This window comes from Phalacrocorax carbo, chromosome 23, assembly GCF_963921805.1.
Source record: "Phalacrocorax carbo chromosome 23, bPhaCar2.1, whole genome shotgun sequence".
Classification (NCBI taxonomy): domain Eukaryota; kingdom Metazoa; phylum Chordata; class Aves; order Suliformes; family Phalacrocoracidae; genus Phalacrocorax; species Phalacrocorax carbo.
The window spans coordinates 3,161,484-3,176,491 of NC_087535.1; the positions used below are offsets into that span (position 1 = coordinate 3,161,484).

At 54.2% G+C, this 15,008-nt stretch overlaps 2 protein-coding genes across 6 annotated transcripts; one reads left to right on the top strand and one right to left on the bottom strand.

Annotated features, from left to right (window-relative positions):
* Positions 1 to 104: 104 nt before the first annotated feature.
* Positions 105 to 10,913, bottom strand: ZNF76 (zinc finger protein 76). Of its 5 annotated transcripts, none has more exons than XM_064472320.1 (15): positions 10,472 to 10,913; positions 9,013 to 9,199; positions 7,608 to 7,688; positions 6,783 to 6,860; positions 6,429 to 6,631; positions 5,558 to 5,635; positions 5,039 to 5,155; positions 4,710 to 4,785; positions 4,228 to 4,353; positions 3,682 to 3,861; positions 3,165 to 3,398; positions 2,625 to 2,761; positions 1,664 to 1,816; positions 1,420 to 1,533; positions 105 to 1,062 (listed from the first exon to the last, which is right to left on the bottom strand). In XM_064472320.1, the coding sequence occupies exons 2-15, from the start codon at positions 9,083 to 9,085 to the stop codon at positions 958 to 960; spliced, it is 1,755 nt and encodes a 584-aa protein (XP_064328390.1). In that variant the 5' UTR covers positions 9,086 to 9,199; positions 10,472 to 10,913; the 3' UTR covers positions 105 to 957. The 5 variants fall into 5 exon arrangements, with proteins under 5 accessions (XP_064328390.1, XP_064328389.1, XP_064328392.1 ...); XM_064472319.1 differs by lacking the exon at positions 10,472 to 10,913 and adding an exon at positions 10,370 to 10,440; XM_064472322.1 differs by lacking the exons at positions 9,013 to 9,199; positions 10,472 to 10,913 and adding an exon at positions 7,201 to 7,262.
* Positions 10,914 to 11,020: 107 nt separating this feature from the next.
* Positions 11,021 to 14,615, top strand: RPL10A (ribosomal protein L10a). The gene is made up of 6 exons (XM_064472324.1): positions 11,021 to 11,080; positions 11,324 to 11,398; positions 11,518 to 11,598; positions 11,933 to 12,081; positions 12,919 to 13,091; positions 14,414 to 14,615. The coding sequence occupies exons 1-6, from the start codon at positions 11,076 to 11,078 to the stop codon at positions 14,582 to 14,584; spliced, it is 654 nt and encodes a 217-aa protein (XP_064328394.1). The 5' UTR covers positions 11,021 to 11,075; the 3' UTR covers positions 14,585 to 14,615.
* The last annotated feature ends 393 nt before the right edge of the window (positions 14,616 to 15,008 follow it).

The window sequence follows — 15,008 nt, forward strand, 5'->3', positions numbered from 1 at the left end:
ATCTCCACTTCCTCAATCCTTACATCTGCAAACCAGTAACCTCCACCCCACCTTCTCACCCTCTCCCAGCCACTGGCCCCAGGGACTGACCGAGAGAAGGGTGCTTTTCTTTAAAAAGGAAATTTTTAGTTTGTTTTTATTTCAACTCATTATTTACATCCAAGTCTAGCTCTGCCCCAACAACTGCTGGTTGGTTTGGGTGGATGAGGGCTTTGCTCTGCTCCGTAAGTGCTGAGTCTGCCAAGGAAGTTTGCTCGAGAGCGGAGCGTGATAATGCGATGGGAGAAGTGTTGCTGGAGCCAGCCCGGGCGCTCGCTCCAGCAGTAACTGGTCACCACTCCAGACACCGAGCCCAGGGCAGCCTGGGCTTGCTTTGATGGGGCTTTATTGCTTCTGTGCATATGCTGCCCACTTGTCCCTTACCTGGAGGGGTGGGCAGACAGGGGAACTTTTGGACCATTCCCAGAGGGAGAGGGCAGGAAGCGCCTGTCCAAAAATATTTTGCATTCCCAGAGACTGTTGAAGTCTCTGTGGTTCCACCTCTACTGCAGAAGACTGGCAGGTCTTGGAAATCTTAGCCAGGAAGAAATAAATACTAGAGGACACAACCTGCCATTGCCTCCAGAAAGAGGGAGTCAGTGCCCAAGGCAAGGAGCAGGAAAGTTGCTGCTCAGAGCCCAGGAGAACTGCAGAGCCTCCAGGAAAAGGCAGCAGCCAAGTATCTTTGACATCCCTCCATGGAGATAAGAGCCCTTGGAACAAGGTCGCTCGGGTAGCCCAACGCTGCCCGCATCAGGTCTCACTGCCTGCGCGGTGCACACACTGGCTGCTGGTCTCAAACACCTTCCCTCGCTCGGGTACGGCACTTCTGTGCACTGGCCGGCCCGGTTCCTGCAGCTCCCGCAGAGGACAGGCTCGGGCCGCCTGCTCTCCCTGCCCGGGAGGCTCTGCAGGGTCTCAGCACCCGTTCTCAGACACGGCTGCGTCAAGTGTTACAGGTTCGTGCTGGATCGCTGCTGCGGCCATGCTGATGGCTTCCTCCAGGCTCTGCTGCTCTTCTAGCTAGTAGAGGAAAGGGAGAGAGAGAACACTGTCCTCCCAAAAGGTGGGCTCAGGCGTGGGCTTGCTCAGGGCAGCCCCAGCGGGACAGAGGTACGAGGGACCGGTGGTGGGTGACACAGGGAGAGAGCAGCAGGGCAAAGCGGGGAGAGGCATGGCTACGGTGGGGAAAGGCTGTTTACAAAGGAGCATTCTGCAATCCAGGGAGCACGATCCTGCTCTCTTCTATGCACAGGGCATCTGGGAGTTAAAGAGCAAGCACCCTGGGCACGAGGAGGTGCAGCGGAGCAAGAGGGTGAGTGCTGAAGCCAGAGGGTGGATGGGGCAACGAAGAGGAACGTGGCAGGAGCTGTGCGGTACCTGCACTGCGATGTGGGTGCCGTGGGCGGTAGCCAGCAATGCCACCTGCTGATGACGGAGGGATGTGATGGCTGATTCTTCTGACACGACTGCCCCAGACGTGACTACGGTAACCTAGGAGAAGGGGAGATTAAAAAACAATCATATTTTAAAAGAAAATGCAATTCCCTTCCCTTTAAAAGAAAATGCAATTTCCCTGCTGTTTCTCCGCAGGGAAAAGGGAAGGTCCTGGTTTCGTCCGTACCGGCTGTGTCTCGGTGCCGTCCGTGTTGGCCGCAGTCACGGTGTGCGTGTCACCACCCGCCAGCTCTTCCTCGGGCATGGGGAGGGCACCGCTCTGCGTCACCATGCTGATTGCACTGCCCAGGGTCTGCAGATCCTCCTGTGACAAACTGACCTGGGCGGGATAACAGCGGATGCTCTCAGCCAGTTTGGCTTCTCAGGAAGCCTTATGCAACTCCTGAGTTTAGTAACACAAAAGGTCTCAGTAAGGATGAAATATTCTCTCCTCCTCTGCACGTCAGACCTTGGGCACAGAGAACTCCATGGACTTTGCCCAGGGTCACGGACAGAATCGATGGAGAACTCACAGACCTCAGGTCTCCAGCCCTCCTCCTCCCACCACACCTCCCTTCCCATTTATTAGCATCTTCTCTCCAGGCTTTGAAGGGACAGGGACAGCTTGTGCATTGCTGCAGCAGGGAGCATCTCAGACTAAGAACAAACAAGTGTTACTCGTGGCAGCTGTTTCCTTTGCCCCGTGCCACAGAAGGGAGTTTTCCCCAGTCAGCACGCGGGCAGCTGGTGGAGGGAAGTACAAGAAAAGCACTGCCGTACACAATGAAAAAAAAGAGTCTCCAAATCCAGCCTGTGTCAGCAGAGGTTGGGAGCTGCCTCTTGACAGCTGTTCGGAAGGCGAGGGCTGCCAGGCGCTGCACGCAAGCCTGGGCAAACACCTCCAAGACCCCGTCCAGCAAGAAGGTGAGCTGGGGAGCAGAGGCCCATTCTTTACTCTCCACATCAAGACTGCAGCAGTGGTTAAGTCTGGAAGGAGGGATCCCTCATGTCAGACAGAGCCCATGAAGCCCCAGGGACTGTTTTATGCTGAAGAAAAAGCCTTAAAGAGTACACCAAGGCCAGGTAGAGGCGGAATCTTACTCAGCTAACTGCCGACCCCACGTGCTGAAGGCTGTCGGTGTCCATACCTGCTCTGTCCCATCCTGAGAGATAAGTGAGACCTGTGTAGGCATACCATGGTCATCTTCCTCTTCCTCTTCCTCCATCTCTGACAGGAAAGCAATATGCTGGCTCTTCAGCGGGGAGCCTCTGTCAGCAGCAGCAGCTGAGTCAGGGAAGAGGAAGAGCAAAAGGGGTGAGTGAAGCACTAATCAGAGTGAAAGCACGTGCCTGACCCCAGGACCCGCCTGTTGCCTGAAGGGCCATCATAGAAGAGCACAAGATGATGATGGCAACAGCCCAACATTGGCCTGGGAAGAAAGGTCTTTACCTCTCCCTGTACTACAGAACGGGTAGGAGTCCATTCCCAACCCGTGACATGCAGCAAGGGCCATGGGGAGCCCTTTTCTCTTGTCTGCAGCACAGATCTGGTTTGATGGGGGAGGCAGGAGGCCACAGCGCAGACCTGGGTCTGAGAGGGGTGGGGCTGCAGGTTCTTGCAGTCATCTCCCCATTGCCACGCAGCCTGACCCAAGCCTGCTGCAGGCGACGGCAGAGTGTTCGCTCACCCTCCAGCTGCTGCTGTTCGTAGAGGGCCTGTTCGCTCTCCTCCGTGGCCTCCAGCTCGCCGTGGCTGCTGCGCTTGTGCATGGCCAGCGTGGAGGTCTGGCGGTAGGTCTTCCCACAGCTATTGCAGGTGTAGGGCTTGCAGTGCGTGTGGACCACGTGGTGCTTGTAGAGGCTGGAGTACTCCGTGAAGCGCTTTCCACAGCCCGGCACAGTGCACATGTACGGCTTCTCTCCTAGGGCAGAGGCCACAGAGCAGAGCTTATCCCACTCACCCTCTTATTGCTCTGGGAGGGGATTCCCCATCAGGGGGGAATAGCTGGAGACAGACCACTGGAGCAGGTGGAACAATAATCAGCCCAATAAAGCAATGTCTGTTTCCTTTAACTCGCTGGCCACTCCCAGATCTACCTGGAAATGACCATTTCAGTCCCACAGACTTCCCTGTTGCCACAAGCCATCGGTGCAGCCAACCGACTGGGGGGGAGCTGTCTGCATTTCACCCTCTCCTCCTCTTACCTGTGTGGATTCTCATGTGGTTCTTGTAATTGGTGGCACTGGTGAAGCCCCTTCCACAGCTGGGCTCCGGACACATGTACGGCCGCTCGCCTGTGTGCGTTCGGATGTGAACCTTGCGGATGTTGGACGTGGTAAAAGAGCGGCCACAGCCCACAAAGGGGCACTTGAAGGGACGCTCACCTGCATTGACAGAGAAACATGGATGAGAGTTCTGCTGCAACGCAGCTACTGGGAATGCCCCAGACACCTGTATTGCTTCACTCCTCCACAGCATTACACTGACGAGACCTCAGATCAGACCCAACTGCTGGCACATTTCCTCTAGCAACATTGGCTTCCCTACCCCTTTTGCTCTCCTGTTCATATCCAGATCGAGAAGCCCTCGTACTACTACTGCTACGCATCTACTTCTGCCTGAAGACATCTTCAGTTCTGCCTTGCTTCACCCAAAATACAAAAAGGCATGTCCTGGCCAAAGGATGAAGCAGTACTTTATCTTGGAGACCCTTTCAATGAGGAGCTTGGTGGTTCTCCTGCACTGCTCACCCGTGTGCGTCCGGATGTGTTTCTGCAGATCCCCAGAGGTTTTGAAGGCTTTGCTACACACATCTTCTGGACACTTGTATGGCTTCTCACCAGTATGTGTTCTCACGTGGCTCTTCAGCCCGTACCCTGTCCAGGAAGGAAACTACAATTAAATTTTATAACGAGAAGGAAAGGCTACAGCAAGCTGTGTACCACCTCTCAGTTCGTGCATTTTTGAATGCCTGGCCTGTGTCGACAAAGCTGAAGGGGAAGAAATGTCCAAACAGCCTCACACCACCACTGACAACTCAGCTTCATTCTATAACTCCTTTAATCTGTCCATAATCAGTCAGGTCCCAGGCAGTCTACCATGCTGCAATTCCTTCTCAGAAGGCTTTAAAAGCTATGCTCATTGTGCTCTGCTGGAAAAAAGCCAGGGATGATACTCAAGAGTGGTTTCAACTGGAGGGAGAACAAAATTTGCTCAAAAGAGAAATTGTTACCTGTAGCAAATGCTTTCCCACAGCTTGGGAAGTCGCACGTATATGGCCGGTCACCTGTGTGAGCACGTTCATGGACCTGGAAAAGAAAGAACAGGTCCCTAAAATGAGGTCCAAGACAAGAAGGAAGGAAAACAGTGTGGAGAAATCTAGGTGGTGGAGAAAACGTGAAGTTCTCTGTTGGATTTCACCTTGGCCAATTAACACATCTGGATCTCTTGGGGAGCCAAGCACACAACTCAGCCTTCTGTTGAGCAGCACTCCGGCCTGGCACTATAGCACGGGGATATGTCTGGTCTGCACACTGCGCGACGGCATGTTACCTGCTTTACCTTTAGATGGTGGGCGGTTGTATAGAGGCGGCCACAGCCCTTGTACCCACAACGGAAAGCTCTACTGCCGACCTGCTGCCCCTTCTCGTGGCTGTGCACTTCTTCCTCCTGCAAATCCTGCCGAGAGATGTACGGAAATTAATTCAGGGAGCCACTACAGCAGGCTTCGCAAAGCCCACACAAATCGTTTCCCTCCTTGCCATACATATGCACTCCTTCAGTTATTCTCAAAAAAACACGTTCCTACAAACACAACTTGTGCATGTAGGGTAAAATCCAGGTGACGGGGCAGGGGTCTAAGAACCAGCATTTCCCATCCCCACCTCCCAGCTCACTGGGTGTTCTCGGACACATAGCTCACCTCTTTGTGCTTCTCTTAGCTCATTTGTAAAACCTGCAGCTAATATATTTGCTAACCTTGCAGAGAAGCCACAAAGCTTTCTTAATTACTAGCTGGCAAAGCACTCTGCAACAAGAGTTTGGCCTAGTTTAAGAAATGCATCACAGAAAAATTCAGACCTGGGAACAGATGTCACTGGAATCCTCACTTTTCGTGTGGCAGGTGTCTGTCACTCCCTCCTCTTCTTCGTCAGACACCTACAAGCAAAGAGGCAGGGGTACTGTTCACACCTCCCTGTACAGCAAGGCATTTGCATCAGCAGCACCACCCCGCCCTTCTCCAGAGAGCTAGGGCAGGCTGGTCCTACTGCAGCAGGAAGGCCTCCATTGGCAAATCTTACTGCTGCCCAGCGGAGCAGCGTGTCGGCACGCTCCTGGCAGGCCCACCTCACACGACACCATGAAGATGGGAGAAGATGGCAGCACCCAAGACAGTCAGATGGAGCACTGCAGTGACAACACATTGGGATCTGAAGCCATTTTGGTTTTTGAGGCCTTTGTCAACATGGGGAACAGTGGCTATAACTTAGCCACTCCTAACACGTAAAAGGTTAGTCTTGATTTGCTGCCTGAATCATCTGCGGTAGAGAATAGCATACCCAGGTGGCATCATGAGAAACCTAGCAAACAGAAGGAAAACACTTTCAAGGAGGGACATAAAAAGCAAGAACAAAAATCCAAGCTGTACGACAGCAGCTCTCTGCTCTTCCCAAATCTGTGCCTGCAGCAGGTTAAGGGTGGTAGGCCCAGCACTCTGCAGGAACTAGCTAGAGGGTCCAGCAGGAAACCGCCCTGTTCTAGGTCCTTAACTGTCAGCCCCGTGGCACTCCCATAGAAGCCCTGTCTCTCTTCTCAAAGCTGGCCCTGCTGAAAAGCAAATACACAGAAATACTAATGAAGGGAGGACGCTTAAACCCCAGGCCAAATGTGGACTACTACACCAGCCCCTCAGTGCTGCTGGCAGACCATGAAAGAAGCGTTGAGTCCTCACCTTACCGGAGTACTGCTTTAATGCATTAATGGTCTTGACATGAAAGGCATCATCTTCCTCCTCTCCAGCCAAGTCCTCTAGCCCAGTTTCTGCCTGCACTTCCAGGATGGTGCTGCCAGGTGGCATGATGACAGGACGGTGTATATAGGCAGTGGAGCCATCCTCCAGCTGGATGGCCTCAAAGGTGCTGGGGTCATAACTTTCTGCAAGAGGTAACCAATAAGATCAAATGTAAAAGAGCTGCTGAGTGTGAGGCGCTCTTCATCGCCCTGGGCTACCTACAGCCTTGGGAATCTGTGACGCTTAGTGGCTTCTACTCCAGCTGCCAAGGGAAGAACAGGGAACACACCTTACCTTTAGCTGTGTTGTGTATGTAGGCCATACTGCCATCTTCCAACATTACTGGCTGACCATCCTCAAAAGCCACAGGCTCTAGAAGAAACAAAAAGAATGGACACACCTTATTGGAAAACTCAGTGGGTTTCAAGGAACCTTTTAAGGACAGAAGAGGGAGGTGGCATACAAGGAGCTTGGGAAGGCAAAGGGAGGACTGCCCAGAGCAACAGACTTCTTTCTACCTGCCCTTTTACACCTTATGCCGCTCTGGTGCCAGCCACATGAAATGAATTACGAACACATCTCAGATTGATTAATGTCACCTCATTTTGGAGGTGACATGGGCTGATGGAAGCAATGCCACCTTGGTCATTGACCCAACAATCCCCACCCCACCCTCATCCGCACAACACCTATTCCAGAAGTCATATATTACCTCATGGTTCAGAGGAAATTCCTGTCCAACTGCTCTCACATGAAACAAACTTTGTTTGGGCTCTGTAGTTGGCACAAACACAGCACAGAGTTTACTGGCCTTGCTTGTAGACTTGTGATCTGTCAGACTGACAACTGTGAGAGAGCCCACAGGTGAAACAACGCTTAAACATTTGCTTACACCACCAGCAAATTTGCCTTCTTGTCAGATTGCTAAAAACTTCACAGGAAATCACATGTTCTATGTCCTTGCTCATTCAGCCTCAAAACCAAAGGCAAGAAAAAAACCCTACATCTATATGGACTTCTTAAAGCTAGAACTAATAGAGGACCCCGACTGTTAGAACACAGAAAACTGCAATTACATCTACAACGTCCTTCTGAAAAGAAAGGGGTGAATCACCTCACCTTTCTGAACTGTCACCTGGTGGATATAAGCTGTGGTCCCATCTTCAAGTTCAATGACTTGCCCTTCAATCAGTTTTTCACCTGAAACAGTTAAAAAACTTGCCATCAGTGCTGCCTGCAGAGTTCAGTCTTTCCAGTCCCACGAGCTGTCCCCTTTGCCTCATCTTCTCAAGGAAGCCAGTCCCACAGAAGACAGCAAAACTGTTACTTCCAAGCTGTTATTTATCAAGCTTTCCCCTGAATAGCCCTAGAGGCACGTAACTTCCCAGAAATGCTAGAGCCTCCCTTTCCTAGGCAGGAGAATAAAAGACAAAGAACCTCAGTCATCACTTGTTTACAAGCTGTGCTTCACAGCCCTGTAAGCCAAGGAGGAGAAAGAATTATGTGTGCTAAGCATTTTGGGTCTAAAGTAGAAAGCAATTACACTTGTCCTGGAGAAAAAAAAAATCAACTAGGAGCTTTTAACAGCAACATCAGGGGCCTGCAGATTTATCATCTTCTACTTTGGTGGAGGATCAACCCGTGGGAAAAAAATGGCAGGACCTAAAGGGACCTAAACTGTTCCTACCCTTGATGGGTTGTGAAGACCGGACCCTTAAAATAGTGTAACTCTGAGTAACCCTATAACAATGTTTTAGTTACCAAATTATTGGATGCAGAGAGGACATTGCTCTGTCCCACTTGAACACGAGGAATCCAGGCTGCTTTCACCTGGTGCACAATGCTTGTGGGGGTCACAAAACCTAGTGGTTTTCAAGAGAGTCCAACTCCACACGTATAATAAACTTGCAGTGAGTTCACACAGAAAAGAAAGCAAGAGAGCAATCCCCAGGACACGAAACCTCGCAACTCAACTGTCCTGTTCCGCAGGCTGGGAAAGAGTGTGCTGCTTTTCTCAGGATCAGTGGGTGGTGGAAGCAGCAGCACTTTACAAACACCAAAATAAGGCAGGTGTTGAATTTGGCACTGATATCGCTTCAGTTAACCAACGCTGAGCTCAGCACTCCTTCAAGTGAGAAAAGCACTACTGTGAACCAAATTCTACACGTCTCACTAAAGTAAAACATCCTGCTTCGCTTCAGGGGAAGTTTTGGTTGAACAGAGTTCTGCAGGCCACGGCGTGAGCTCCATTTCCCCTTTACCCTAGAGAACAGGGCTCACTCTAGTCCAAACAGAGCCTTTGTTTTCTACAGCAAGAGCTCTCCCACCTCCAAAGCTTTATTTCCAAACCAGAGGCATGTTTTATTTCTGCTCCATCACTCTTCTGTGCAAATCTAACAGATAGTTGCTAGCTTCCTGTACAAAGCGACTATACAAGATGCATGACAGTTCTGATAAGTCTGACTTTCATTTCACAGGGTCAATCAAGAGACTTTCAGATTTCGCAGCCCAAAGGGACCATTACCTTTGACAGCCTGCTGAATGTAGGCTGTCGTCCCGTCACTAAGGGTCACTGCTTGCAAGCCCAAGCTCTCCATCCTGCCCTGATGACTGCTCCTCAGACATGAATTTCACTTAGCGTGCTCGCAGAGAGCACCAGGACCCAAAGCAAGAGGTCTGCAGAACAGCGAGTTGTCGTCTTTGTTGCAAGCCTTAAATAAAAAGAACAATTCAAGTTTTATTTTCTCCCAACTTATGTACGCTCTCTTTTGTGCATTAAGAAAGGCTTGAATGGCAAACTCCTTCGGAGATTATAAAGCATTAAACCGGACAAAAGATGCACCCTTCCCATACCAACGGCAGGCAGGGCGAACAACCTATTCCACAGACAAATATATGATAAAGCTTATCAAGCCAGTGAACTGACAGACTCTTTTTACAGATAGTGTAAATGCCGCATTCAAGCCCTTCCCATCCTCCAAATGATCTGCAGGAAAGGTTTCCCAGTACTTTAAAACCTGAACCTACAGGCTGGGGGTGTCCTGTACTGCAAGAGACGGGGACAGGGTGATGAGCTTTGTCCCTGGAAGCATCCTCATTCTGCCCTCCCATTCCTGTCTGACTCCCGGCCTTCCGAGGAACGCAATTCAGGCTATAAGCCCATGACGCCAGCACGCCCGCACCCCCACGAGAACATTTTGCTAAAGAGGCACTCTGCTGACAGATTATCTTTAAAAGCAGCTGCAGTGGATTCTTCACGAGTAACCTCTGAGGTAGCCTAATATTTTATCATTTCGATTTCCAGGAACAAGTCTGACCGCTCTGCCCGTCCCTACGGCACCCAGGGGTGCAGCCAGGCTTTGCGCCGCGCTTGGCGCCCTCAGCCCCAAGCAGGCAGCCCCTCTCCAGCTGCAGCCGATTCTGCCTGCTCTTAGGCCGGACACCTCCCGAGAGGCATCGCAGCGTGGTTCCCAGCAAAGGCTCCGTCCCAGGAGGGTGGCCGGGCCACGGAGGCGCCTCCCGGCTGCCGGGGCTGCCGTGCAAACCGATGTTGGTGCTGCTGGAGGGGCCGCGACCCCCCGGCAGGGATGGGGCAGGCGCTGCCTGAGGGAAGCCGGGTGCACGCTGCGGTGCGAAGCCCCCCGGGGGGTGGCAGGGGACGAGAGGGGACGTGCCCCCCGCCTCAGGGCGGGCTGGGACAGGGAGAGGGCAGGGGCTGGCGCCATGGCGAGCCCTGAGGGGAGCGGCGGGGCGCGCCCAGGTGCCCCGGGAGTGGCGGGGGTCCCCCGAGTCCCGTGGTGTTGACCGTTGACCGGGGGGGGTGGGGTGGCGGAAGCAGCAGCCGGTCGGCAGCCATGTCCCCCCTCACCGCCGGCACCCACCTGAGCAAACCCGGCGGGGCCGAGTCCGCCGCCTGACCGCCATGCACCGGGGCCCGGCACCTCTTCGCCCCGCCCCACAACCCGCATAGTGACAGAACTTACCGCACGGCCTCAATCTTCCGTAAGCCGCCATTCAGGTTCCGGGGCACCACGGCACAGCCACAAGGAACTGGGCCGGTTAACGAAGAGTCAGCCGACGAACAGTCAATGCGCATGTACCGAATCTGCGGCGCATGCGCAGCGCCAACATTGAGGCCCAAAGGCACAGCTTGCCCTCACGGATCTTGCCCTGCGGCAGGCCCTTCCCAGCTCGGGGGGCAGCGCAGGCCTCCAGCGGGTACCTGCCCGCGGAAACTTAACGAGGTTTTATAGCACTGAAACCCCTGAAGGGGAACCTGTCCTAGTAGCGAGGCGGTGTGCCCTAGGAGCTCCTCACGCAGGGCTGCGTCCCGTCTCCAACGAAGGAGGTGCGGACAGCGAACTGCCCGCCGAGGGGAGCCGAGAGGCGGGGAAGCCAGTACGGCCCTCCACACTCGGCCACTCCCAGCATGGCGCCCACCGCGCCACTCTCGGCCACTCCCAGCATGGCGGTCATACTGTGACACACTCCGCCACTCCCAGCATGGTGCCGAGTCTCGCGAGATCCGCCCCTATTTATAGCGCGCGGGGGACCGGCCCACCCTCTCGGTTCTGACCAGCCGCCGCCATGAGGTTGGTACGGGCCCGGCTGCGCTCTCCGCTGCCATCCGCCGCCATCCGCGCCCGGCGGGCGGCCCCGAGGCGGTCCGGGCTGTTGCCGCGGTGCGGGCAGCGGGGGCCGATGGCGGCGGGCGGCCGAGAGGGAGCGCGGATGGGCCGGGGTGGGCTCAGGGGCCTTGTCCCTCCCGTCCCCGCGGCCGGCAGGAGGCCCCGGCGGGGCGAGCGCTGAGTCTGTGCTCTCTTTCCCCCCCGCAGCAGCAAAGTCTCCCGCGACACCCTGTACGAGGCGGTGAAGGAGGTGCTGCAGGGCAGCAAGGTCAAGAAGCGCAAGTAAGATCCCTGCGCCGTGGCAGGACCGGGCACGCCGCAGGCCCCGGCGCTTGGCCGCGGTCTCGCTCTCCCCCAGCCCGCCTGGGCTCTCACCTCTGCCGCTTTCCTCTTCCCCTCAGGTTTGTGGAGACGGTGGAGCTGCAGATCAGCTTGAAGAACTACGACCCGCAAAAGGACAAGCGGTTCTCCGGCACCGTCAGGTTCGGCATCCTCTTGCTCCCACCCAGCCTTCGGCCTGCGCCCTCCCCTCGGCCGCTTGGCCACGGCGGGAGGACGCGGCGCTGAACCGCTTGGGTAGTTCAGACCCCCCCCGGCTAAGTGGGTGCGGCTGGACGGACCCTTACCCTGGGTCTTAAAACATGAGGGGAGGTGGGGGAGGCCCTCGTGCTGTCCCCACCGACCTGCTGGAGAAGGCAGGTGAGAAGCTGTGGAGGAGGATTCCCAGGCACTGTGGTAAGGTATCTCCACGATGGCTCCCACGGAAACGCGCGTGGCGCTGGCGGTTCGTAGTAATTCGGACCTTCTGTCCCCCAGGCTGAAGTCAACTCCGCGGCCCAAGTTCTCCGTTTGCCTGCTCGGGGACCAGCAGCACTGCGATGAGGCCAAAGCTGTTGACATCCCTCACATGGACATAGAAGCTCTGAAGAAACTCAACAAAAACAAGAAGCTGGTGAAGAAGCTGGGTGAGTGGTGGCGTGGATCGGGCTTGGAGTGCCCAGGCTGACTTGGGAGGGCTGGGTAAGCAGGGGAGTTTTCTTTGTGTTCAGATTTCCGTGTCATGGGAATAGAAAATTAACCAGAGTCAGCCTGAAGTGCAGAGATCGGTCTAGAAACTACCCAGAAGAGCCAGATGTAGAAGGACTGACAGGTCAATCCTCCAGGAGTGAGGCTGATTGCCCTCCTCCAGAAGGAAGGGATACAGGGGAATGCTATCATCTCCCTCAAAGTTTCACCCAGGGCCGGTGTTCCTCACTTGCCCGGTCAGGGAGCTGGAGTGCAGCTAAAGCCGAGTAAAGCGGGAGGTGAAAGTTGGATGTAGTCCTGCAGTACTTCAGTGGACAGCAGGAAACGTGCTTGTTCTCACTTGGAAAAAGATAAAACCCTTCCCTCCCTGTAAAGCCGAAGTAATTTTGATACATATCTTAGGCAAACAAGAAAAACTTCCCACTCAGTCCATAATCTGCCATGGAACTGTATGCAGTTAGGGAATGACAGGGTACGGAGTTTAGTGCTGGTGCCTGTGGGACAACAAATGCTTTGGGGAAATGAGCTGTGTCCAGTAAGAGGGTGGGACTGCTGTCAGGATAAGAAGCTGAGTGCTGGCCGACTTGGCTGGTGTGATGGGAGTAATTTCTAATATAATAATAAAAACTGCTTCGATGCAGCTTGTCAGGGCTCTGGGAATGCAGAAGTGCACGGTGAGGGAAATGGAGCAGTGCAGCCTTGGCTGAGCTGTTAGTTTCAAGCTTGGTGTGGGAGCTGGGAGTCTGTCCTTACCTACGTTGGTTCTCCCCTCACAGCTAAGAAGTACGATGCCTTCCTGGCTTCCGAGTCCTTGATCAAGCAGATTCCTCGAATCCTGGGTCCAGGTCTGAACAAAGCCGGCAAATTCCCTTCTCTCCTCACTCACAATGAGAACCTGGTGGCCAAAGTTGATGAGGTCAAATCTACCATCAAATTTCAGATGAAGAAGGTAAAGCAGGGCTTTTCCTCTCCAAGGGTTACTTGTGACAAGGGTTATTTGCGACTAGTACGTGGCTGCCATCCCCGGTCTGGGCTGTAGGTGTCCCTCGAGCGTCTTCCTAAAACAGTAGCTGGTGAGAAGCGTCCCGCGCTCCGCTCCGCAGCGAAGGGAGAAGGTATGCGGCGCGTTCAGCTGCAAGCTGGAAAAGAGGAGTCATTTATTTATCTGTGGTTGAAAGATCTTAGAGCAGATGATTAGGAGCTGATCTTGATGTTTGGATGCTGAGCACAATCGGTTGTAATTAATGCTTCTTACAGTGAGTGGCAGGGCTCCCACGCTGCCAGGGTGGGCCGGCGGGCCAGGTGTGCCCCCGTGGCTCTGCGGTGCTTTGCCAGAGGCGAGTTTGGGGCTTGACTCTGCAAGTGAACTTCAGAGCGGCTCTGCGAATGTCTGCTCTTGCTGTAGAGACATCAAGGCAAGCTGGCTCCCTAAAACCAAAACAACCCTGTTCAGGCATTTTAATCTCATGTCAGCGCCCTAAGTGTGACTCATGGGTAGTACAGAGCATTAACAGCTCTGCTAGCTGAGGTACCTCCTTGGGCTCCAGCTGATCTGGGCCTGGGGGCGCAACAACTGGGAGGACACAGCAAATGTGATAGTTTGCAAATGCTGGAGTGTTTTAAGTAACTGAGCTAATGATGTCCTGACACTTTGCCTGTCGGCTCGCTCGTAAATCCTTTTGTCTTCAGCCTGTGGGGAGCATTGACTTACAGGCTTCTTGGGGAGGCTGGCAGGCAGAGGCTTGGCCGCTCTGTGTCTTATGTGCGGAAAGAAAGGGCTGGTGGCTGGTGCCCAAAACAAAAAGTGAAGCTGGCGCCGTGCTCAGCTGTGAGGTTTGGAGCCAATCGTCTGCACCGCGCCGGGTCAGCGGTTTGCAGGGCACATGCCAGCGCTGCCTAATGAGCAGGGTGTGGGAGCGGAGTTAAAGCAGAGCTCTGCTCCTGCTTCAGCCTGGCTTAACATGTCCTTCCCGCTTTTCCCCATCTCTAAGTCACCTTTGTGCTCTGAGGAAGCCAGACCTTCCCAAGCTGTTGTTCAGAGATGGTGTCCAGATGCTACCGGACGCGTTAGTGGGAGCCACGTGCCAAATATAAGGAGCTCTGTGGAAACACCCATGGATAAGCTGAGGAAGTCAGGTCCAGCAGACAGAGCGTGAGACAGTTTGGAGTTTAGACCAGCACTAGGCTGTTTTGTCCGTCGCTTAGCCATAACCTTTGATTTCCCCTGCAAAACCTCTGCCTGTGAGTGACGCTGCTGTCCGTGTACCCCAGGTGCTCTGTCTGGCCGTGGCTGTCGGTCACGTGAAGATGACAGAAGACGAACTCGTCTACAACATCCACCTGGCCATCAACTTCCTGGTGTCCTTGCTGAAGAAGAACTGGCAGAACGTGCGTGCTTTGTATATCAAGAGCACCATGGGGAAGCCTCAGCGCCTGTACTAATTGGGCAGCAATAAACTTTTAGGACACCTACGGCCATGTGTTTGGTTGTGTTTCCTCCAGAGTCTGGGGAGGGTTTGCTGAAGAGCTGTTCGCTTCTCTCTAGCAAGAAATGCTGTGTTGAGCTGATGGATGTGAGTTGTGTGGGATATCAGAGCTCCGGAGGGAAGGAGCTTCAGAGCCCTGCCCTCAGAGCAGCGTGGGGAGGGGGAACAGCTCCACTCACATCCACAACAAGCCAAGCTGAGGTGGTTACCACTGCTGGGGGTGTGCAGTGCGGGTGTAGCTGATCAGCAGATGTGCTGCAGCCCCCACATCCCCCAGCTCACCACAGGGGGGACCCTTGCCTTGTGCTGTGGTCCCTGAGGCTGTCCTGTGTGCGGGGCTGCTCCCTGTCCCGCTGCCTCCCTGCTCTGGGGGGCATTTA